Source organism: Dermacentor andersoni, chromosome 1 (genome assembly GCF_023375885.2).
Source record: "Dermacentor andersoni chromosome 1, qqDerAnde1_hic_scaffold, whole genome shotgun sequence".
In the NCBI taxonomy this organism is placed as follows: domain Eukaryota; kingdom Metazoa; phylum Arthropoda; class Arachnida; order Ixodida; family Ixodidae; genus Dermacentor; species Dermacentor andersoni.
In genome coordinates, this window is record NC_092814.1 from 110,236,725 (window position 1) to 110,262,219 (window position 25,495).

At 41.8% G+C, this 25,495-nt stretch overlaps 1 protein-coding gene across 2 annotated transcripts in view; it reads right to left on the reverse strand.

Annotated features, from left to right (window-relative positions):
• The window catches only part of LOC126545609 (retinoblastoma-like protein 2), a 118,534-nt gene that overhangs the window by 48,697 nt on the left and 44,342 nt on the right, over positions 1 to 25,495 (reverse strand). The window contains exons 12-17 of one of the 2 annotated variants that reach the window (XM_050193526.3): positions 22,105 to 22,187; positions 20,137 to 20,257; positions 19,968 to 20,066; positions 19,327 to 19,462; positions 17,776 to 17,955; positions 257 to 426 (exon numbers count right to left, since the gene is read on the reverse strand). In XM_050193526.3, coding sequence (XP_050049483.1) covers positions 257 to 426; positions 17,776 to 17,955; positions 19,327 to 19,462; positions 19,968 to 20,066; positions 20,137 to 20,257; positions 22,105 to 22,187 — 789 coding nt within the window. The remainder of the gene's footprint in view (positions 1 to 256; positions 427 to 17,775; positions 17,956 to 19,326; positions 19,463 to 19,967; positions 20,067 to 20,136; positions 20,258 to 22,104; positions 22,188 to 25,495) is intronic. The other variant, XM_050193527.3, reaches the window with a different exon arrangement.

Genomic DNA, 25,495 nt, shown 5'->3' on the forward strand with positions numbered 1-25,495 from the left:
AGCATGTCCTACAAATACTGGATATAATGATGGCATTTTAGGGTACAATGCAACATTGTTATAATGAAGTTTAATCAGTTGGCGCAGGACAGGGGTAATTGGAGATCGCAGGGAGAGGCCTTCGTCCTGCATTGGACATAAAATAGGCTGCTGATGATGATGAACTGTATATATGTTGCCCAAGCATAAAGTGGCATAAATGCTACGTCAGAGAGAAAAAAAGTAGAAAATTAGGTATCAAATCAGCCATATTCACCTTTCGGAAGAAAAGTGCCAAAGAGCCAGAACGAAGTGGCTTGTTTTCTTTGGGGACTTCAGGTGCTGAGGTCACCGTAACAATGTTGGGTCTTGTGCCATCTGCCGTTGGTGCTGCAGCACTCTTGCTATCTACAGTAACGTAACGAGTGGTGCAGCCAGCTTGAACAGCTAGAAAGGAAAGTTGAAACATTACCTTAAAAAATGTCCTCTCTCAAGATTCAAGGAGCATTTTGATGGAATAAACTAAGTACAAAAATAACCAGGCTTTAAAATCAGTCAACATGAAAATACCCCCTTCTTTTATACTTTCGCACAGAAATGTGTTCTATTTAATAGCTAAATAACTATACTTGGGGACAACACTAGATTCACACTAGCCAGGAAATGCCTATAGCAAAATCAGTGCTTACTGCTATCACAGAGAAAAAAAATTAAATTATGGGGATTTGCTTGCTAAAACCATGATCTGATTATGAGACACGCCATAGTGGGGGACTCCGGAAATTTGGAACATCTGGGCTTCTTTAATGTGCGGGTGTTTTTGCAATTCACCCCCATCGAAATACGGCCGCCGTGGCAGGGATGCTATCAGAGACAAGCATGTTGAATGTTCAAGGGCAAAGCTTCACAACTATTACTGAACAAAAACAATGAAGAAAGGTTGATAATACCTAAAAGAATCTACATAACACAATGCAACATAGTGGTTATATGGCATGCCTTCAGTTTTCACAATTATCCATCCGAAACGGCACAACCAGGATTTTATTTCAGAAGGTGCTTTTCAGAACACCACCTATACCTGATGTATAGCGGTGCGAATTACAACCATTGCACCACATATGCGCAGCGAGGCAAATCGAGAACAGAAGATGCTGAGGACACTCTGTGCAGGTGGATATGGGCTTATAGATACAGATGTAGGTGGCCATGCAGTCTCTGTGCATCCCCTTACTGGTGAAGTGTTAAGCACTCAAGTAACCGCAAAGGTTACTATTCCCCCAAGAATACTAACTTTGTTAGTAATCTTGTATTTGTATTAGCATTTGTATTCACGAAAGGTGGTGTTCCCGAGTTAGTGCCTCCCTATGCACAGCACATGCTATCCTGCCACATTTTGAATGTGTAAGCTAGCAGAACTTCTTCTGCACATCTTGTACTGTACATGCGAGTAGTTGTAACAGTGCTGCACTAAGGTTCATTCAGTTCATCTAACCTAACTGTTGACAAGGCTGAAGGTACTTCACAGGCTTCTTGCAAAATTAGTTTGACAATCAATACCTGCTTGTACTAGGCGAGAGTTTGGTTTAAGTGGTGTTCATCATTTATTCATCATTTATTTTTCCGTAAGGACCTCTGTCAGGGTATTACATAAGGGGGGTTACAGAAGGATAGAAACAAAGATATGGTTACAATTTCTTACAAAACTCAAGCCTGTGGATTCGTATTAAAAAAAAAAAAAAAGCCAAGAGGCACACTGAATAGAATGCCAGAGCAAATCAGCAGAACAGTCACAATGTGAGACGGCAATCGCAAAAGAATGAAGGCACAGTACGGTCATTATAAGGTTAGGGTTTAAGGTGATCAGTAAGCAGCTGCTTGAAGATAGTGGGGTTGGGCTCATTGACAACTCTATCCAGTAAATTGTTCCACTCTATAATAGCGCTAGGCAAAAACGATTGATTAAAGGAAAATGTTGAACCACGCAAGCGCTGGATGCTGCAAGAGTTAAAAAGGCGACAAGATGTACGGGTTGGTGGGATTAGAAGCCTTCCATGCAGTTCGGGGAAGTTATAATAAAGCCGCTGGAAAAGGCACAGTTTTGCAATTTTCCGACGCAGCACCAATGGTTCGAGTCCTAGAGATGATTTAATCGCACTGACACTTTCTTCACGGCTGTACCTGGAAGTGATGAATCTAGTGTCACGATTTTGTATTGATTCTAATATATTAATTAAGTAAGCTTGGTGCGGCCTCAAAATAGCTGAGGCGTATTAAAGTTTACTTCAAATAAAAGTTTCATAAGCTAGTTTTCTTGTGGATGAGGGGCACAGCGTAAAGGTACGCCTGACGTAACCAAGTGATTTATTGGTGTCGGTAGCCAATTTTGTTATTTGGTCGGACCAGGTCAACTTGCTATTAATAGTGATACCGAGATAACGATACGATTCAATGGTGGATAAGGCTGTCGAGTTGAAAAAGTACAGGTGATCCTTGTTAGAGTGTTTACGGGACACTTGCGTAACTTTACATTTGGAGATGTTAAGTTTCATTAAAGAGCTGGAACACCAGGTTTCTAATGAATGTAAGTCTTTTTGGAGCAGTGCATGGTCGGTTGGGTCTGTAATGCGACGGTAGATTACGCAGTCATCTGCAAAAAGTTGGATATTGGATAATATGCCGTTGGGAAGGTCGTTTACGAAGATGAGAAAGAGAAGGGGACCGAGGACGGACCCCTGTGGTACTCCGGAGATGACGCTAGCACTGGTTGAGCAATGATTTCCGATAGCTGTGTACCGGAATCGATTAGTAAAAAAGCAACGGATCCATGATAGTGCGAGAGGGTCGAGACCGAGGCATGAAAGTTTGGCCAAAAGCCGCTGATGGGGAACACAGTCAAATGCTTTGGCGAAGTCTAGAAATATGACGTCAGTTTGAAGTGATGAGTCTAAGTTCAGGTGAAGCTCAGTAATAAATTCAAAAAGCTGTGTATCGCATGACAAACCAGGCCGGAAACCGTGCTGATTGTGAAAAAAGAAGGAATGATCACCGAGATGACATGCTATTTGTGAATATATTATATGTTCTAGGAGTTTACAGGAAATACTCGTTAGGGAAATGGGGTGATAGTTGGAAGAATCAGAGTGGCTGCCTGACTTATATACCGGTACCACTTTACTAATCTTCCAGTCATTTGGAAGTGAACTATCAGTAATGGACTGGGTAAAAATTATTTGTAATATTAGACTATAAATAGGTGCAGCTGTATGCTGATGCAGGACAAAATTACTGTCAGACTAATCACATAGCCATGACCTTACTTTGCGAGGTGTTTCCTGGCATTCCACCTGCATCCAAGTGATGCATACACTAAGCAGCCTCAAAATTTTCATAGTATAGACCCCGCAACCTCTTTCACAACACCCCGCATTACTTTAGTGATGCGATTATGCTGAGCACAATCATAAAAATAGGACCACATTTTACTTGAAGGCATTCTGACTTCAAATTACAGAAGGAGTCAGGAGGGGTAAGAAGCATATCCTTTACTGGTTGCACAGCAGCAGTGTTGTACTTGATTCTTGTTACCAAGGAATGATGTATCTAAAAAGAGCATTTGCATGAAGGTAAAGCCCACCATAAATGCAAAATGCATTGTCTTCAAAAAACATGAGCTGATGCCATTATACTATAAGTTATAATATTGTAAATAAAATAGCATTGGAATATTGCTGTGTAGGACAGTATTAGATAGATTATTATTGCACTACACCAAGATGTCACCTAATTGTAAAAGTAGGATTGTGCGAGTAAGTTTTCAAATTGGATATATGAAAAAATAAAGATAAGCTTCAAGTATCAAGCTAAACAAATAATTTTTTCAACAGAATAAAGAAGAAAAATCACACACACACACACACACACACACACACACACACACACACACACACACACACACACACACACACACACACACACACACACACACACACACACACACACACACACACACACACACACACACACACACACACACACACACACACACACACACACACAGACAGACAGACAGACAGACAGACAGACAGACAGACAGACAGACAGACAGACAGACAGACAGACAGACAGACAGACAGACAGACAGACAGACAGACAGACAGACAGACAGACAGACAGACAGACAGACAGACAGACAGACAGACAGACAGACAGACAGACAGACAGACAGACAGACAGACAGACAGACAGACAGACAGACAGACAGACAGACAGACAGACAGACAGACAGACAGACAGACAGACAGACAGACAGACAGACAGACAGACAGACAGACAGACAGACAGACAGACAGACAGACAGACAGACAGACAGACAGACAGACAGACAGACAGACAGACAGACAGACAGACAGACAGACAGACAGACAGACAGACAGACAGACAGACAGACAGACAGACAGACAGACAGACAGACAGACAGACAGACAGACAGACAGACAGACAGACAGACAGACAGACAGACAGACAGACAGACAGACAGACAGACAGACAGACAGACAGACAGACAGACAGACAGACAGACAGACAGACAGACAGACAGACAGACAGACAGACAGACAGACAGACAGACAGACAGGGTGCAATCAAAGCTGACTAATGTGTCTCAACCCACCTGACGCTGTTTACAACTAAATGTGAATTATGCTTGACAGCTAACCAATGACAAACAAGTGGAATGTCACAAAATTTGCACGATGCCAATAACAATAACTAAAGTAAGGAATGCCATGCAATCAAATGACCATATGAAGCCCTATTGGTTTACACTAATGAACATTAGTTCTGTTTTTTGTAATGCATTTTTTTCTAACTACTCCAGTATTCTTTTTTTCAAACCAGTATTTCAGTATTTCAGTACTCCAGTATACTTTTTTCACATTTTTTCAAAGCGTTCACAAGTTGTGAAAAAATAAGCGCAAAACAATATATATAACTCAACTACATGACATCATATAGGTGATTCAAACATGGTAGTGCGATACAACTATAGGTCAGAAAATCTCCCAAGACCAGAAACTAACTCTATTCACATATAACTGCTGCAATTTCAAGCCATTAGCAGTTAATGGTCACAATATTATTTAAAACTGCAGACGTAGAATCGCTTTGCAATGCATAAGATACATCTAATTTTCCTCAGAAATAGACTGTTTTAGTGCTTCTAAAAGTTGTCCCCAAGTATAGTGCAGTTATAGGGCAACTATAGTGAAATAAAAACATTGTGATCTTTAGGTGCAGGCTGAATTGAAAACTATTCAAGTACAGTGAATGTTTCAATCAGCTGCTTTTACAAAACCCCACAAATACGTAATTCCAAATATGTTCCATAACCCCACGAAGTCCTATGTATAATTATTGACACGCCGACTTTGATACCTCAAAATCCTGATTTAAGCATTGTAAACTAAAGACAAAGCCAATATTTATTTTTTGAAATGCTGGAGGGTACTTTCAGTTATACATAGTTCAGAGAACTTGTTACTAATTAATTGCCACAGTAATTAGTAGTAAATTTTTCCTTTTATTTTTCGGTAGAAATGTACTCTCAATGGCCAGAAATAAATATGAACAATTTGCTTTAAATTTCTTTGATGTGGAATGGTGTTTGGGCTTTATGGGGTTAAATAAGCACACAAAATTATTAGTGGGAAAAAAGTCAGCTCAAAAGCAAACCAACATGCACTGAAAAACAAAAGCAAGCATCTAATTGCGACATCTGCCACTGGCTGTTTTTCGACCGTTACCAAGCGAGGATTTCATACATGGGTACAATAAAAGCAGCATTGAATACAGAAATGTTCTTTAAGATGCATGAGAAACTGCAAACCTTGCAATTTATTTCAGCCTTCATAGCTTGCCCACTTCACGGCAGTAATCAACAGAATTTTTTTTGTTCAGGATTGAGTTTCACAGAGTAAAACACAAAATTGGGGTGGCCTTTCCACAGTAATTAATGGCAACATTGAGCTCACCCATAACCTTCTCACCTGCTCATATTTTTCCTGCTTTTTAAATTATTTTTTTACTCTTGCTTTTTTTAAACTAAAAGCTGAACTTTTCATGAAGACGTGATAGGACCATCATCATATTGACCCAGCCTTGTCAACGGTGACATGAGAACTACAGCAAACAGCACATTCTATGTGGCTGTCCCACTTAGGCAGATTTATTTCGTTGAAAAGTTCATTCACAATGAAACCTGGGATGGTCTACATGTGTCATGAAGACACTCTATGAGGCCTGCCTGTGCAGACAGTTTGCTTTCCAACCAAGCAGACAGCACTTGTGACATGTGCCTTTCAGGCCAGTCTTGGAGCATGTGCAGTTGCATTTTGCAAGTGGTCAATTTTAACCTCACAATGCTGTATCTGCAGTCAGCCTTTCCCACAAATCTCCAAACTAATTGAGCAAAATATCCATGGCCTGAGTGGCAAACTTTAAAAGGCTTTCAAGCACATCACATTTCCCAATTAGCACTTGACAAAAAAGCAAGGCTTTAATATAAAACCATGGCCAGTTCTTTTCAACTAGCACTTTCCTGGTGAGTGCTGTTTGTGGTAGAAATGTGATATGTTAAAACAGTTTTCATGGCCCCATCCCACCCTACGAGACTTAAAGCGGACTGAAAATTTTGTATCTGGTCATTTTTTTTCCTTGATATGGTTCATTTTTTTGCCAGTTTTCATAACAATTCCACAGATTTCCATGTGTTTAAAATTTCAGCAATTCCTGCTCCACCGTTTGCTGTCCACAGTGCAAAAACTAAAGATGCTGGTCAAAGCAACATGAATTTCAATCTAGTTGCTAAAAGTAAATGCCTGTCAGTATGTTAAGTTAAACTGTTTCCAAACAATCACAATAAGTAATGCACAGAGTATAAGCTTAAATGACAGAGCATTGTATACTGTTTAGACAAGCAGAATTTCAAATGAGTGCTTAGAACATCAAACTTATGCACAGGACTTGAGCATCTCAAGCTGATCTCAACTGTTAAATTTATGACAAATGATGCTGCAATTTTATTCATATAGTACTGGAAACTGGCCAAATGTCATGGCACATTTCAAGAATAAACATTGAAAAAAAATGAAAGGAATTTAAAAGACACTACAATCACACAGTATTGCCAAGTGTTTCAGTTCACGTTAAGCTAGAAACCAATTATAGAAAGAAAAGGGATGAACAAGCACACACACATCTAATGGCAAAATGTCCTGGCAATGCTCATTTATAATACAGGGAATGCAATAATAAAATGTGTGACAATAAAGGTTCAGAACAAATATGCTTATGGAGCTTGCATTAAGACAATGAAGAGAAACAGTAGCCATCTTTATAGCAGATCTGTCATTGTACTAACACATACAAAATTACTACAGGCAAGGTGATAAACTGCACTATGATTCTTGCTGTTACTGAGTTTAAGCATCAATGCTAACTACAGAGCGCATACTTGATTTGAAAATTGTAACAGCACTAACACATACATCCACAAAGTAACAAGGACGAGACAAGAGCTGTGTCTCGTCCTTGTTACTTTGTGGGTGCATGTGTTAGCGCTGTTACAATTTTCAAATCAAGTATGCACCAACTCGCCCAAAGAGAAGTTTTAACAGAGAACATAATAATGTAGTGCGTTCAGTTTAGGAAAGGATAAAGGTTTAAAACAAATGTGCTTGTGGAGCCTGCATCAAGACAATGAAGAGAAACAGCAGCCATCCTTATAGTACATCTGCCATTGTGTCAACACATACAAAATTACTACAGGCAAGGTGAGGACCTGCACTATGAGTCTTGCTGTTACCAAGTGTAAGCATGAATACAAACTACAGAGAACATAATGTGATGCGTTCAGTTTAGAAAAGGATAAACAAAGAATACATAGTCTGAAAGAGACACCCAACAGGCTATGTTCTTGGTTTTGGTGTATAAAGAGCAATATAAAAACTTGACATTAGAATTTAATTTAATTCTGGGGTTTGCCAAAATGCCGTGTTAAAATCACAATTTGATTATGAGGCACGGTGTAGTGGGAGACTGTGGATTAATTTTGAACATCAGGGGATCTTTAACGTGCCCGCTATGCACGGAAATGGCGCAATGGTGGAACTTGAAAGCTTGAGATTGGAATTTTATTTGGCAGTTGGAACACTAAGAGATTGGCTGGTTGGAATACCAACACCATAGGCTGACCCATTCACTCAAGAGCGCACTGACTCGCACTCTCTCTACATTGATTTCACAGACATGGGATAGAGTGCGAGCCAGTGAAAAAAGGCATGATTGAACCTGGATGTGAACAGGAATGAGTGCCAGTGACTTTGAGAGGACATGAGTTTGGAGAGGAGCGAGTACCGGTTAAAGTGAGTATCAACAAAAGTGAGTTTGAGTGGACATGAGCATGGACACAAGAGACTGTCGGAGAGTGTGAGCGGACACGAGTACGAATGTATGCGCTCGTAAGTGTAAGTGAATGCAAGTATGAGCATTAGTGGGTGCCGGTAAGTGTGAACGAAAGCAAGTATGAATGCAAGTGACTCACGGAGAGTATGTGTAGGTGCGGGTAGGTGACGAGTAAGGTGCGAGTAGGAGTGCTGAGTGGGAGTAGGCAGGAGTGTATTCCCCGACCTTTGAGGAGTATCTTATCTGCAGGTATGCAGTAGTCTCAGCATAGAGTGCAGTAGGGCAAAGATGTTTGATTGTTACGGCAAAAGAATTGTTTGAAATTGAGAATTTTTGCCTAAAATGCAGGGAAAGTTGTATTGCAAAAAATTTCTGTCTAACAAGTCAGACCCTAAGTTGACCTATAGCTTTCATTTCTGCTTTCTGGCATACTTTGTAAATTTTCCGACAATTCTGGCATACCTGTTTTTTTCATATTATTTACCGTTCAGTAACTAAGTCGCATCGAAACTTATCAACATGAAATTCTTAATAGCACTTGTACTAATAATGCTAATAGTAATAGCAACATATTGTACAAAAATAAGACAACGGATAGTAGAATTCAGCCCATCAAAATACATGTTTAGTGAAAGTGTCATCAATTTATATTAAAGAACAAAAAACTATGAGAGCAGGATGCCCCTTTAAAAAATTTAGTAGAAAGAAGAAAATAATGGGGAGGGCAAGAGGAGCCAATGGTTATAGCAATAGATATCTACTGTTATGGCAAGGATCAAATACGCAGGAAAAAACAGCCCTGTGTCGAACTGATAGCTACAGCCAAAGGGATGAGCTGCTGAGCAAGAATTTGACTGTGGTGAATGGCAGTGACCTGTTGCCTGTGATGAGGTATGAGCACAAGGAGTTACACTGCAAGAACATCAATTTTGAGGAAGCGAAACGATGTATGGTCGAAACTTAAAAGGGACACTAGAGAGACACACTAAATCAGTTTATACTAATAAAGTATTCTTTCAAAACTGTTAATTTAGCGATACGAGGTTGCCTATGAAAAGAGAAAATGCAGGCCCAACTTCCAATTTTTGAACTTTGCACCAAAACCACAGGGCCGATACGTAAGTGATGTCACAAATTTCTATATATTTTCTCGTATTTGGGTCGTCATAGCGCAGTAAATATTCTAAAAATTTGCTAACTTGAGTTTTTGGCTGCTTTAAAGTACAATCTGGCCCGCATTTACAAATCGAGAAAGGCCAACTGTTACATGCCCTTTGGCCACATAAACACGTAGTTTCATATAGCCTAGATATCGAACAACCTCCTTGCAAAATTTCACATTCGAAATATCAATGGATGCATCCCAAAAGGCTTGGCAAAAGTAGATGTAACTGATACCAAAAATGGGAAAAAAAAAAGAAACAACCTGCCATTACTGCTTGTGAGAAGTGACGCATGGCTCACAATGTGTGGCCCCTCAGCAAAAGTGTTGTGGAATGAAGACCACAACGAAAAACGAAATAAAACAATATTTTTGTCCGGAACGAAAACATAACCGAAAAGGTATTATTTCGTTTTGAAGTGAAACAGAAATATTTTTTATTGGTTTTCGGTTCAAGGGGAAAGTCGGAAATCCAACACAATCGACTTCAGGCAACGTCAGAATTAGCGCATATATCTCTGGCAGGGAAAGTGAGAGCAATAGCCAGTCGAGCATTTCACTCATCTAAGCCTGTCGCTCGATGCACTAGCAGATTGGCATCGTAGCAAAACCCAGGGCTTGATCACTAAAGCACTTATCATTTCATTCTCTACAGGTACAACCTGTTGTTACCAAAGTTTTATGGTTCCTTTAAGTTCGTTTTATCGGAACCGCAGTCTCGTATTTCGGCGAGCACTCTCGATGGCATGCTGCTTCTGAGGTCATGCTCAGTGCTTTCACTCAAGGCACTGGGCATGTCAGAATTCATAATTCACTTATTGAGAAAAATAAATGCTTTTTTTTTTTATTGTTACTTTGCTCTGACAATTTTTCATGCAGACCTAAACCATTATGAACCGTTACGGATTTTTTTTTTTTTTTTTTCTGGAGCAGAACCGGAACGGAGCGTTTTTCAGTGGAACAAAACTAAAATGAGAAGGAAAACATTTCGTTCTGATACCTTGCTCAGCATGACCTCCAAGATTAGGCACTGCCCCAAAGCTGCCCGACACATGCTGAAAATAATGTTGGAGGAAACGTGCTGGGACTTGCGTCATATCTCTTAACCACCAGGTGCATGAGTCGCCTGCTTGGGTGCTATATGCTGCTAATAACAACATTAGAGAATTACCAGGCCTGCAGCTTTCGTAAGATTGCTTCAGTAGTATAAATGAAAAATTTCATGGTAGTTGGTCTTTAACGAGGCCAGGACAGACATTGTTAACATTGATGACATCATGAGTGAGCTGGAGTGGGAACTTCTGATGTTGCCACTAATCTTTGATTTTTGCACATTTTTATGGCTTACCAAGCCTTCTATCACAGTAAAAATGGCTTTTCTGGTATTGTAGAATGGTATTTTACTTATTTTTCTTTTTAGTGTCCCTGTAACTCTAAGTGCCACGTATGAGTCATACTAGGCACATATTTTTTTCTTCTCTCTATCCTTCCTTTCCTTTTCTTCCCCCCCCTCCCTTATTTTTTTCAAAAAGTGCTGTGGACGGGTCTGTCTCGTCCATTTATTTGGGCGCTCTTTCTAAGTGCCGGTAATAGGCCAGGCTCATCCAATCCATTTTGACATTCTGAGCGTTTTCCAGATGCTAATGCATATTGTGTTTTTCGTGTTCGTGAGTGGTCAAGAGACGCAGCCACTCACAAATGCGAAAAACGCCGAAAGGCATTAGCACCAGGAAAAGGCATCGCCACAAAATCATGGCCCTGGAGAGTTCCCTTCTTGGCCCCGGTGGGGGGCCTACAAACTCCATTGCTCCAGCAGAGATATTTAAAATGCGGCATGCAGTCGCATGTTGCCGTGCCCATCGCGAAAGCATAGCTTTTATTTGAATTGCCAATCTCCGATGATTTCCTTCTGCATTAAAGTATTGCCAGTGATGACATTCTTTTCAGTGGTATATACACCTCCAGTGACTGATATCGTTGACTACAACGAAAGTTTTGATAGAGCGCAGCAGTCAAAGTTGGATGGAACCTGGTTCTTTTTATTTCGTATTTTCAGACAAAAGTAGTGGAATAACTACCTCCCATACTATATACCGTATTTACTCGCATAATGCTCGCACTCGCGTAATGCTCGCACCCCCCACATTGGCTATCAAAAACTGGAAAATTTTTTTCCCCACATAATCATCGCACCCCCAAAATTACTGCCGCGAGCCGTCTGCTCGTCGTAGCGATCGCCATGGTTGGGCGCGCGTGCTACTAGGTGGCGGTACTGTGCTATCATCCGCTGCCACCGCCGCTACCGATCATCCACTCACCAGCGCTACGCCATTTTGCGAAGGTGTCTCCAGCTCTCCGGTGTCTCGTAGGCCTCGTTTGCCTTGTTCGCGTGTTGCACCGTGCTCTTTGTGCCACTTCGCCATGGGACGCTACGCAAGCTACACAGCTGCTTTTAAGCTAAAAGCTATTGAGTATGCGTTGGAACACGGTAACCGCGCCGCCAGCAGACACTTCGGCGTCAACGAGTTTTGCGTCCGGCATTGGAGACGGCAGCACGACGAACTCAAGACTGGTAAGACGCAGAAACCATCGGAAGATGAAGAAACCATCGATTCCAGTGTCGACACGGACTATGATGAAGAGTACAAATGCCTGCAGGACGTACGCAACGCGAGTAGTGACGGGGAGGTTGCGTGCCCCAAATAAAGTGCTTTAGCAGCTTGAGCTTACGTTCACCTTGTACTTTCATAACGAAGGTAAGTTACGCTTGAAAGTAATGTTTTCGTTATATTTACAATTGCGGACCTGACAATCCTGATCTTGTACCCATTCATCTTTGCATTTAACACTCCAAAACATTTGCTTGAAAATTTTCCCCGCATAATTATCGCACCCCCAAACTTCGCGTTGATTTTCAGGGAAAAAAAGTGCGAGGATTACGCGAGTAAATACGGTATATCTCAAATCTGCAAAAAATTTCCTATCCAGATGTGTAAAAAAGAAAGACCATTTTCTGAACTCTTTTTTTCGGACATTTTGCCAGCCCTTACACAAGGGTTAAGTGAAGCGCCAGGCCCTCCATCGCAACAGGTGCAGACACCCGTCCTTTCGAGGGCAATATCTCCTGACTGGCCCTGCAGCCAATTTTTTAAGCTGCACAAAGACTAATGAGAGGAATACAAACATGCCTTTATTTGCCTTTATTTGCATAGCTGAAAGAAATAAATATGCACCCATTCACCCAGCTTTCCACTATACTGCAAATGGAGCAGATGCAGAGATACATGGCACCTTAAATACACGTGCCTGTGCCACATGGTGCCCACAGTGAAAGAATGGCCACGAAATGTGCTGATGCCACTGCCAAATATGTATGTTCTCGAGCAAGATAGCAAGGTGGGCGAGTTGGTTAGGATCCATCGTACATTTTGTAACAGCGCAAAAGCAACACGGACAAAAGGAAGAAAAACACAACACGGCGCTGACTCACAATTGATCTGACCATCACAACTCACAAGTGACAGCAGTTGTGAGTCAGCACCATGTTGTCGTATTTTTCTTCTTTTTGTCCATGTTGCTTTTGTGCTGTTACAACACGTACGATGAATGTATGTTCTCTATAGAGGATTTCTCAAAATGCAAAAGTTGTGACACCACAACGATGAATGCTCAATCTAACCATGCAGCAGGAAGATCGAGATGATCACATGCCTGTGCAAATAAGTTTATCGCTTCTTTTCTCAAGTTATCTTACTTCTGCATGGCTAATATGTTGAATTCAAATATGTTTTGCTATCCAACAAAATTTGAATCAACGTGGTGCTATCGTGGATGGGGGACACAGGAAACATCGAATGCTATGTGTATTTGCAACAAAAATTTATAACATACAAAGAGAAAAAGAAGGAAAGGAATAGAGGTTAAGTCACATCCTATTGGCTGCTATGTACAGTTGGGTTCAATATGAGCTATAACACAGTGCCCATCTGTGGTCAAGGACCACATGGCGGCACAGACATGTGAAAAATTGATTTATTAAATACTAGTAATTGGAACAAAGTTTAGTTCTCAAATCTTTCTTATCTCAGCACCACCATTTGAATGTGGCTGTGCAAGCTCAAAACAATGGCCATTGCCACATTATGGTTAAACCTATTAGGTAGACACCTAAATAATTCAAGTTGTATGTAAAACAGAAACAAGAGAGAACTGGTTTTCTACAAGCTACAATATCCACATTTTGTGTTCTAATAATAAAAGTTCGAGTATCAACAAAGCACTTTGTTCAGTTTTCACCAGCACTCAGACTACAACATACACACAACTTGCACGGCAGAACATTGCTTTAAAAGAAGATGAAGCCTGCAACATAAAGCGCACTTGCCAGCAACTACATAGCATGAGCTCAGCAAAGCATTAATGCTCAAACAGTGAAGAGAAGCTTGCAATAAGCTTGCTTGCACCCAAAGCTCCCTCCCTGTCTTTAGTTGAATGGTCAGCTTTTGCTTGCAGCTTCAGGGTTCGCGCTCATTTTCTGCATCCTAGCATAGACAGCACAAAGGCATTGTGAGCTGCGTGCCACAAGTAACATGCCCACCAAGATTTTTTTTTCGCAGCAAACAGTAGATTGCCTGGCCTGAATGGCAGCACCACCTATAGCTCCACCCATTTGCTACCACATATAGAACCCTCTTAAAGGACATCCACAACACTGCTTTTTCCTGCACGCATTCAGTCAATATTTTATATCCAACAGGTACAGTCAGGTAGTGAAACTGAGAGGTACTGGATTCTCATCAAGTGTTCTAATGCCTCGCTGCTGATTTCAATACCAAAGTGCCACAAATAGGAAATATGCGTACTTGTTCAATACTGTGATCGCGTTAATACTTTTGCCCTTTAGAGAGCTTCAACATGAAAAGACAAAAGAGCTTTAACATGAAAAGACGAGCAGTTTCGCAGGGACTGCTGGCCTGCAGTGTTTTGTCACAGTAGCCTCACCATAGGTAGGCTTACTTGCTCCCAAGCACACTGACTCACTCGCTCTGCACTCATTTCACAGGTATCAGGTAGAGCACGAGTGACAAAGGGTGCCAGTGAAACAATGGCTTTGGAGCAGCGCAAAGACTCCTGGATTTCATCTTTGATAGATTACATCTCTAATTCACCTACACCAGACTACGTCATAGGTTTTATTGGCGTGGTATGTACACATTTGTGCAAAAGTACATTCGCTCTTGCACAGAATGTCAACGCCGGAAGCCTGATCCTTGCCGCCCTCCTGGACTAATGCAACCTTTGCCGTGCCCTTCGCGACCCTTCGACCGGGTTGGGATAGACCTCTACGGGCCTCTGCCATACACAGCTGCTGGCAATCGCTGGGTCATTGTAGCTGTAGACCATCTCACGAGGTATGCAGAAACGGCCGCTCTGCCAGCCGCGACGGCTCGTGACGTTGCCTCCTTCCTCCTTCAACGCTTCGTTCTACGTCACGGCGCTCCCCGCGAACTCCTGAGCGACCGTGGCCGCGTCTTTCTCGCTGATGTCATTCAAGAACTTCTCGCTGAATGCCGAATTATTCATTGCTGTACCACCGCATATCACCCGCAAACAAACGGATTGACAGAGCGCTTTAACCAAACTCTTGGCGACATGCTTTCAATGTATGTCGCCTCCAACCACACCAACTGGGACCTCATCCTTCCCTATGTCACGTACGCCTACAACACGGCACCCCAGTCAACGACGGGCTTTTCTCCCTTCTTTCTTCTATATGGCCGCGAACCATCATTTCCCATTGACACTATTCTCCCTTACCGTCCCGACTTATCAGAGGGTACACCAGTTTCCGAAGCTGCCCGGTATGCAGAAGAATGTCGGCAACTAGCTCGCTCCCTTACAACGCAAGAACAAGCGCTACAGAAATTTCGTCATGACGACGGGCGCCCCCACCACCAGTTTTCGCCTGACGCTCTTGTTTGGTTGTGGGTGCCTCCTACTTCGACACAAGGTGTCTCCTCCAAGTTTGTATCCCGATACCATGGACCTTACCGGGTTCTACGCCAAACTTCTCCGGTGAACTACGTTATCGAACCTCTGACGCCCCCTACGGACCTGCGTCGCCGAGGCCGCGAAATTGTGCACGTAGATCGGCTCAAGCCGTATCACGAGCCCTTCGTCCTCACGACGCCTTAGGCCTCCTGCGCGGCTCCGTCTTCAGCGAGGGGGGAAGTTGTAAGGAAGAAGAAGTGCGCCGTGCCGAGCTCCGCAGTCGGATCGCCAGCGCTACTGAAGTGGGGCTCGGGCTAGACACTGTTCCTGGTGTGACTGGCTAAGCCTACGCTGTTGCGTCTTCTTGTCTGCGTCCTTCGTGTCGTCCACAGCCGTGTCGGACTTCGTTGCCATAGTACATAAACACGAGTGAGTGCCGATATAAGTATGGACAGGATGAATGCCGGTTAATGTATGAATGAAAGTCAGTGACTGATTTTGAACGGACGTGAGATGAATGTGAGTGAGTGAGTGCCAGTGAGTGGGAGATGACGCGGGTATAAGCGTGAGTATATGCCCAGTAAGTATGAATAAAAATGACTTTGAACACAAGTGAGTGTTGGCTAGTATGAGCGGGCGCGAGTAGGAACGTGAATGAGCACCGATGGGGTGAGTGCAAATGAGTGGGAGTGAGTACATAGCCTACAAAAATATTGGTGAGTATGTGTCAGCATTTTCTAATTAATCCAACCTATGAGCCTCATAAAAAAAAGGTTGTTTAAGCTGTTAAAAAAATGTTTGTTATTTGCTAATTGAAAAGGAAAATCAAATGATACCACCTTTGCAAATACAGCAAAACCTCGTTAATTTGACCCTTGCTAATTCGGAAAACTGGATAATTCGGACTCGTCTTTTGGTATCGGCAGGCGTATGCATTATTCAATGGTCTCGAACTCTCGTTAAGCTAATGTATTTGACTGCACACCAGTGAATTTGGAAAACCTCCAGAACACATGGTGAGCGCCGCAAAAAAGAAAGGCTTCACTAGTGTCCAGCCAAAATCAAGCAGTGGAGTCTGCATCGCCATAGTCATCAGCAGGAACTGTAGCGGAATGGTAGGAACGCCGGAGTGCTTTGTGCCTATTTGTGACTTTACAGCCTTTATTCTGCATTTACCGCCGCACATGACTATGCATTATCAGCGTGTGTTCGGAACTGCATGGTCACCATCTATAATCACATCAATAACAACAGTGTTTTCATCTGCAACGGTTTTGGCAAGCAGTTATTTCATTTTGACTCAGTGCAATGTGCACGCAGTGCCAAACACAGCAGAAGCTGTCGAGGATTAAAATAGATTCTACTGTGGCCTGTGCGAAATATGAGCAAGGGTTGCACATTTATTCAGTAAATAAAGGTGAATTGGTGCAGTAAGGATTCATTCATTTTTTTTTTATACCCTTGACAATTCAACATTTGGATAATTTGGACATTCTCGTTTTATTTGGTCTCGTGAAATCTGAATTAAAGAGGTTTTACTGTAGTGAAAAGTCGTAGTACAGGGAGAAATTGACACAAAAAGCCTTGAAACAAGCTGAATGTTGTATATATGAATATGACTAAATATATACTTTCGAACCCAGATATACCAAACTCACATATAATGAATTATTGTGTATATCGAACAGCTGTAAAATCCTTGGAAATTTTAAAATAAAATTGTTATTTTATATATTGCATCACCTATATATATATATATATATATATATATATATATATATATATATATATATAGAGAGAGAGAGAGAGAGAGAGAGAGAGAGAGAGATTTCTTTTTTATGAGCTCTTTCAGATTCGATATATCCAGGTTCGACTGTAGTGTCGAAGAATACAGATATGCTGCCACTCGCGACAAATCAAGTGAAAAACCAAAAAACTATTAACGAACTGAAGAATCAAACTCCTGGCTGCCAGCAGTTCAATTCTGGATGCCGGCTCTCGTAGAAAATGGGTTTTAAGCAAGAATGTTGCCATTCAGGTCAAGTCCTGCAGTGTCCCCGACACCCAAGTGCTGCAAGCTAGCAATGATACCTGGCCACACAGTGCCACATGTGCATTGACTACAGGCTGCATGTGGGGTTTAAGGGGACAGGGGCTTAAGAAAAATACGAGGCACTCACGCTGCACCGTGATGGACACGGTGCGCGTCTGGCCCATGGCGCCCGACTCCACCCGGGGGCTCTGCTGTAAGGGGGCGCTAGCACCACCTCCTGTGCTGTTGGGCGCAAATAGCCTGCGACGCACTGCACTGCCTGGAGACTGGAACCGCTCCGCCACCGACACAGGTGAAAGTGGCACGTCTGCATCAAAGGCCGCCATGTCAAAGACACAGAGACCAAGCAAGGCCACAAACTGCCTGTCCAGCGCTGATGCAGTCCCATCCACAATGGTCTGAAGGCTGGCAGAGGGAGTTCCTCACAAGATGGGTAATGTCACATCAGCCATGCATGCCTCACATAAAAATGTACACAGAAACTTCCTGGTGAGGTCCCCACTGAAAGATCCCCATTTTTCCTTCCCTACACTAAACACATGTATGCAATCAACACAGCATACTAAAAGAACACATGCTGTACAACATTCACACAGTACCACAGGGAGTAAGAACAATATCCTGACAGCCAGTGCATAACATCAGTGTTCCTCTTTAATCCCCTCTCATGTTTTTTTTTTTTCTTTTTTGACGAATTCAGCTTGCCAGTACGATCGTACAAGAAATTGTTTTGTACAGGCACACCTTGTCTAACAGAACAGTAGTAATGCACCATATCTCTGACAAATGGGGTTCATCCTAACAGTTTCACACAATGTCACAGATGGTAACAATACTTAATCATTAAAGTAATTTGGAAGAAATTATAGCATGGACACCACTGCTCCTTTTCACAGAGCGGCAAAATGATGTTATGCTTAGGTGCAACTGCAATGGCAAGCCTAAAGAAGGGAAAGCTGATGCTGCTGACAGATGCAGCTTGAGCAATAACCATGTGTAGTACTGGTTTCAGTGAAGTAAAAGACAGTTTGCTGTACAGTGAAACCTCGGTATAATGAAGTCGACGGGAGAGCCAGAATTACTTCGTTATACTATAAATTACTTCGTTAAATCCACTATATCATGTACTGCACTTTGAATCTGTATGGGGATTTCAAGGGAAATTTCATCTACTTAAGTTTTATCTGTTATTCCTTTATATCCTGCTTCATTATAACGAGGTTTGACTGTACTAGCAAAGCATATCCACAATACATATGGATTACGTATATATGCATTATGCTGTGCAGACAAAATTTTTTGCAATATGCATTTAAGTGTTTTTAATGTGTTCTGTATCATTATTTACTGTAACACGACACAAGAACTTAAACACACAGAAGAATGTAGAGACTAGAACTCCGAAATAGCTGGCAGGATAAATGCTAGCAGGCTCAGAAGAAAAATACATCCTCAGTTGAAACCATCTAGGGAAAAAAACATGAAAGGGGGTTAAAAAGAATGGGAGCAAATCAAGCAGTTAAATAACAAGTGACACATCACATTACCATATTCATGTCATAAGCAACTACACATTATCAAGGCAGATTATCACATCTATCTGGCAGGCAACAGATAGCATGCAGAATCACAAGACCACTCCAAGGGCAGTCTTGAAAACATGCCCAATGATACTTACCCTTCCTGTTTGATAAAGAACCATCCTGGTCACCTCTTGGACCCTTTAGCGGCGAATGGGCAACAGGAGTATGTGGTTCACCGATATCATTTCCATCAGTTTCCTGGAACGTCTCGATCTGCCGTTGAAGCAATACCTGAGTGGCCAACACAGTACCATTACAATATGTGATGCATATTCTGCATTTTCAAGCTATGGCCAGGCTTCTAGAAAGCAAGAGCAAAATTTAATGTCAAACCCATTTACATTCCTTCAAAACAGAAAAATATTTTGCTATAAGAAAAACTCTCTACAATTGAACTTGCTCTTAGAACACAGAAATTGACAAGGTGCAGGATAAGTACTTAGTCCTCGAAAATATCATCCGTGGTATTAATGCCCAAACTCAGTACTTCAAGTTTGTCCAGTATGCAAATCTAACCACCCACCATGACCAATTTCCAGGTGCACATGTTTACAAAGCCTATCAAGTACTTTTCACTCTTGCATTGGGTAGCACAGCATCTTCTGTTCCTAATCAGAACAGCACAAAAACATGAACATTCTAAATGGACTCTGCATAAGCCTCTTGCAAGTGAAATTCAAGTGGCCCAGTTCAGTTACAAATGGGCTATATTAGCTGGCAATACATCACAACAGACCTCTTTGCACATAGGTACGGGCTGTTCAGAATGCTCTATAGCATCCCACAAAGGTGAGTCATCCTTCCAAGAGAGACACTCCAGGATTTGCTCCTCGATCTGCACAACAAAGCAACTGTGAGCACCCAGTAGAAAGGCCTCCTTAAAGCACAGTGCGAAACAATCTTACATGGTTAAGGTGCTTCACCACTTCTCGCCACAAGCCCTCCTCAGCACGGATTAAAGGCTCAATGATCTTGTAGAAGTTGTAAGGCACCAAATTGAAGACTTCCAAGATCCAAGGAAAATCTCTGCACAGCGGGATACATCAACATCGTAATGGCATTATATGACAAGAATTTTACTATGTCACAGTCTCTGTGCTGCGAGAAAATGCCGTGGCAGATGGAAGCAGCTTTAATTTCTAGCATTGCTGCACATCAAGCTTTCCTTGCAGTGGCACTACCTTTTGGTACATCCACATTAATGAGTAAAGAATTCCGTGAAGAGATAAATGTATTCAATAAGTACAGGCATAGGGGCCTCTTGGCACATGTGTATCAACACAATTCCTTTCCACTAAACTACAGCTTGACATGACCTCACATACACTCACTAACCACAGCCTTCAACCTCTTTCCATTCATAAAATTTGTCAGGCAATGAGGGTCTTTATTTCTTTGAAATCACATTTGTGACTGCTGGTGTTTCAGCACACTGGCACATAATCACGCAGCACTTTTCTCATTTCACGCGCAATGGGTAAAGCAAGAAAAAAATAATTATGCAAGACATAGCATGCTGAAAACTTAATGCTTTACGATACAATGACAACTTTACTATAGAATGCAATGACTTTAACTTAATAGTTAAGTAGTTGCTTAATTATTTTACTTTAAAAGCAAACACACAAATACAGAAAAATGCTTATTGCAGCAAAAGACGACTGATGACTGAACAGTATACTTGTATACAGTAGACTTCTGTGAATTTGGCACCAGTTAATTTAATTTTTCGGTTGATTCTATCAAGACCGTCACGTCTATTCTGGATCACGTACATTTCTATAAGCCAAAATTTCCATTATTTAATTCCTGAAATTGGCCCTAGTTTGATCATTCGAACTTGGCTGGGCAGCATGCCTGACCGAAATGGAGGCCCAATCATTACCAAAATGGCAGCAGCATCTGTCTTTACAGTGCTAAGGGTCAGTGAATGTTTTGTAGACACTTATCTCCAGCCTAAAGAGCCAATTTTGGCCTGCATTTGGAAAGTTTTTCAATGAAAACAGTAGATCACAATTAATGATTAGTATTTATTCGATTCTACACTCAGATGCAAAACTGCCACTGCATTCAGTGGTAGCAACGATCTACCGTCGGAGCCCGTCTCTACAACTGTCATCACATGACAGTGGCAGAACAATTTTTCGTGTTGGATGACAACAATGCGCTGCTTTCAGGTACCAATACAGAAGCTCATTCAAAAGGTGTTTTACGCGCAAAGCTAGCAGTAACACAGTCACGTCACGCCTTCAGTGCTTTGCAAGACAAACTGGCAAAGTGGCGAGCCTAGGTGCTAGGCACCATTCTGTTTACAATTGTAGCATAGTCGTTCAAGCAATGCAGAATACCAAAAAAATGGACCACAATGAAGGCAACATCCTGTGGTCCATAGAGAGCAATAAAACGCTCTCTAAATCAATAATGATGGACATTAGATGTTAATAAATTTGCGTTGCAAAAGTAACCCCAGGCATCATCTTATTTATGATTGCCAAAATCAGAGGCATGCTAGATGCTTTCCTTTTTTCAATTGGGTGCACGCTATATTTAGGCACACATTTCTTTCAACAATGAACCCATGAAAAGTGGGTGCACATTATATTCTGGGCGCACTAGAAATGGATAGATACTTTCAAATGAGGCAGCGATGCATTTAAACATTTTTTCTGCCACCCCCCTCTCTCTTTTTTTTTACCTGCCAGGTTATTGAATTCCACCAGTTCCGTCAAGGTCAAATTAACGGATATATATCTATCTGCCTGTCCTGTCTGTGTGTTATTCTTTTTCCCCTCACAATGTTGGCTCAAGTTAGCTGGGACACCAACACCCCTTTCCTAGTATCAAATTAGCAAATGAATGAAGAAAACAATTACCGTTGCGAGTTGTAGCAGAACATCACAATCTCCAAGCAGCATGCAAAAAGTGACTGCTGGAAGACACTGTGACTTAGATGTGCCTTTAAAGTAGAAAAAAATGGCAAGTAAAATGCATTAGTGTTGTGACAAATGAGAAAGGAAAATTAATACAAACTCATACACTCTGATGACAAATTTTGGGGCACACAGGGTACACAAGTTAAACTTGGCACGACAATCATGTGAAACCCCATAAAGCACACCTGTAAGAGTTTGAATTTTTTGACAATGAACAGAAATGTTGGGTTTGTGCTACGATGTTTGCTAACAGTGGTGCTGAAGCATTTGCATTACCTTGGTTCCTACAATATCTGTCACGTTAAAGAAATCGTTTTGTATTTGGGCTTTTCTAGTTGACACCTTTACTCCCTGTTTTGTATAAGATCCGACTGCCTCTGTTGAGTGTATGCTGCGTGATCACATACTCAGGTGCCAGCAATTATTTCAGTTTCACTGCTGCTTTGTGCTTCAAGAACATCACACTGTAAATGCACTTAACGAATGATGTGGTTCCCACAGAATATCAGCACAACACTTTAGCGACACCTTGTTGCGACGCATTCAATGTTCCGAAATCTTCGTCAAACCACGAAACACTATCAGGTGCCGTGAAAATCACTCGTCAGCAAGAAAAAAAAAAAAAAACACTTATGTTTTGCTTGATACACTTGATCTTATGCTTATAGTTCAATGATTGACGTTTACAGGTTACAAAACAAGCTTACAAGGTTACAAAGTGTGGTTCCAATGTCATTACGAAGGATTGTGTTACATAAATTCTGTTAAAAATGGCAGCTGAAATACACTAGTATCACATTAACCCTTTCAAAGTAAAAAATTTTTTTTTCAGGAAATGCGTGCCCCCAGGATCAGTCTTTAAAGCGAAGCTTTCTTTGCCTCTTTCTTTGACTTTTCCACTGCTGCTGTTGCTGTCTGGCACACCAGATGGGGTGGGGGAGGGGGGGTGTGTTCAGAGCATGTATATACATTGCAGGAGCACTGCAGAAAGGAAAGGCGACACGAGACACTCATTTGAACCTTTCCATTGCGTCACCACAATGCCCTCTGGTGCTCCCTGGGCGTCGCCACAATATCATCTAGACTGCTGCAAGTGTGCGTGGGGCCCCCGCAAAAAACATTGCAGAAGCTGCAGCGCTTACCTTTGTACTAACGCGCAGCAGTCCAGAGGGGAGGTAGAGAGATGGGTAGAGGAGGTAGAGAGAGAAGACAGAGAATGGGTAGAACCGATGCAGTTATGACCCGAGTGAATAACAACCTTGCCACTCTTCGCTCATGGCAGCTCGCATACATGGTGGGAGCGCAGAACAGGGAGAGGCGACGTAAGAAAGCAAGGAAATGCTATTACTAGACACCGGCAGCAGTTGTGGACAAACTGAATAAATTTACATTCTAGGTGCGGTATGCTGCTATTTCTGAAACAAACACTGTGCGAATTTGTCAAGAGGACAATTGATGCAGGACGTGCAGACGCAAAGCCACATTAAAGCGCTGCAGCGTCTAGATGACACTACGGCAACGGCCACCCATCAAATCGACACTTCTGTACCTGCCACAGTAGTTTTGTGGCCACAGCATGGCTAGAGGTCGTGGGTTCGATCCTGAACCTGGAAGCCGCATTTCAGTGGGTGCAAAATACAAAAATGCTAGTGTAATATGATTTGGGTGCATATTAAAGAATCGCAGGTGGTCAAAATTAATACAGAGTCCCCACTACAGTGTGCCTCATAGCCAGATTGTGAGTTTGGCACATAAAGCCACTTTATTTAATTGAAGTTTAACACTTCTGCTACAATGCAATGTGCTGTGTGAGGCAATGACAGTGATAATCTTCTCATAGACAATGAAAAATGGCGCATAACGGCTCAAGCAAACACGTCTCGCTGTGTGTTGTGTACCATGTAGACAAACATAATAAGTTGTGCCCGTTTAATGTAAACTCACCTCTCTCATATTGCACTATATGCTGAAGAGCCTAAACATTCGCCATAAACATCACCGCAAGTTATCGTCAATCAACCCAAAAGGCACAGAAAGCTTTGCTTACACCGATTCCCACAGTGCATGGGACACACATTTTTTTTTATTGCCGATTTAAATTCTTCAGAGTGACCTAAGGTATTTCAAGAAATAAAAGGCAAATAATTTTTATGTGACAATAAAGCAACAAACTTTGTTTTAATTATTGTGAGTACTTTTGTACTATTTTTATTGTTGAATACATGGATAAACTAGCATAATTTATTTTTAACAAATGAAATAAAATTCACACAAATTATTTTTGTTTTAAATATGTTTAGCCCAACTAGAGCCCATATTTTTAAACATTCCATTCCATTTTCCATTTTTTATGTTGTGTTGCACCGAGGGTGTGATGCCAGGAAAGATGGCAGTGTGCAGACTTTGGGCCACATCCAAAGAGGTCACAAAACGCCAGAAAAATGGTAAAAGAAGTGGGCCATTAGAGAATCTGACCCCAGGACTCGAGGACACATTTCCACAATGAAAGCGAGGCATGTCATGCGAGTGCTCACAAGCAATCTCAGTGGCATGTCAGGAAAGCAAAGCATGGGAGAAACTTGCAGTAATAAATTGTTTGATCACTAGACAAGATTCTATCACTACTCATGTGTCTCGTAAAAAGAGATGCACGCAGAGCAGTACTGCCATTTTTCACGGGCCTGCCTGTAAATAAAGTAATCGCACACCAGTAATGTGGGCAAGCATCATGCAGTACCATATTGAGTGATAAGAAACAAGATACAAATCCCTTTTCCCAGTGCTCGCACTCAATATGAAGTGCACAAGATTGCCAATTATAAAGATTGCAAGCAGGGGCATGAGCACATGGCAATCAACTAGGCAAATTGGGAATGCAGCCAAACTACCACAATTGCAGCCACCATAGGGCGAAGATAAAAATATGTTTTGGCAGAAGTCAAGGGATGGCAGCACAATGAGAATCTTTTCTAGAAGTCACGCAAGGTTACGGCACCTCCAGAGTGATACTAAGCAGTACTTTGTTCCGAAAAAGTGAGTTTTCACATGATCCATCTATAAAATCGGTCAGAGGGTGATGCTTACTAAAAGCGCAAGCAAAGTAAACATGTTATATTATTATCGCTGATACTTCTACAACCATACTACCCACGTGCCTTTTAATTTCATATCATTGTGTAGAAAAGAGAAGCCGTTATTCGATCATGCATGTGTTGCACTCGCAGGCGGCACCATTTTGCGCCAGACTTGACCCAATCGGAGTTGAATTTTGCCTCTCGCTCACTGTTCAGATAGCCATAGCTCGGCAGTACTTTGTCATTCCAAGCGAAGT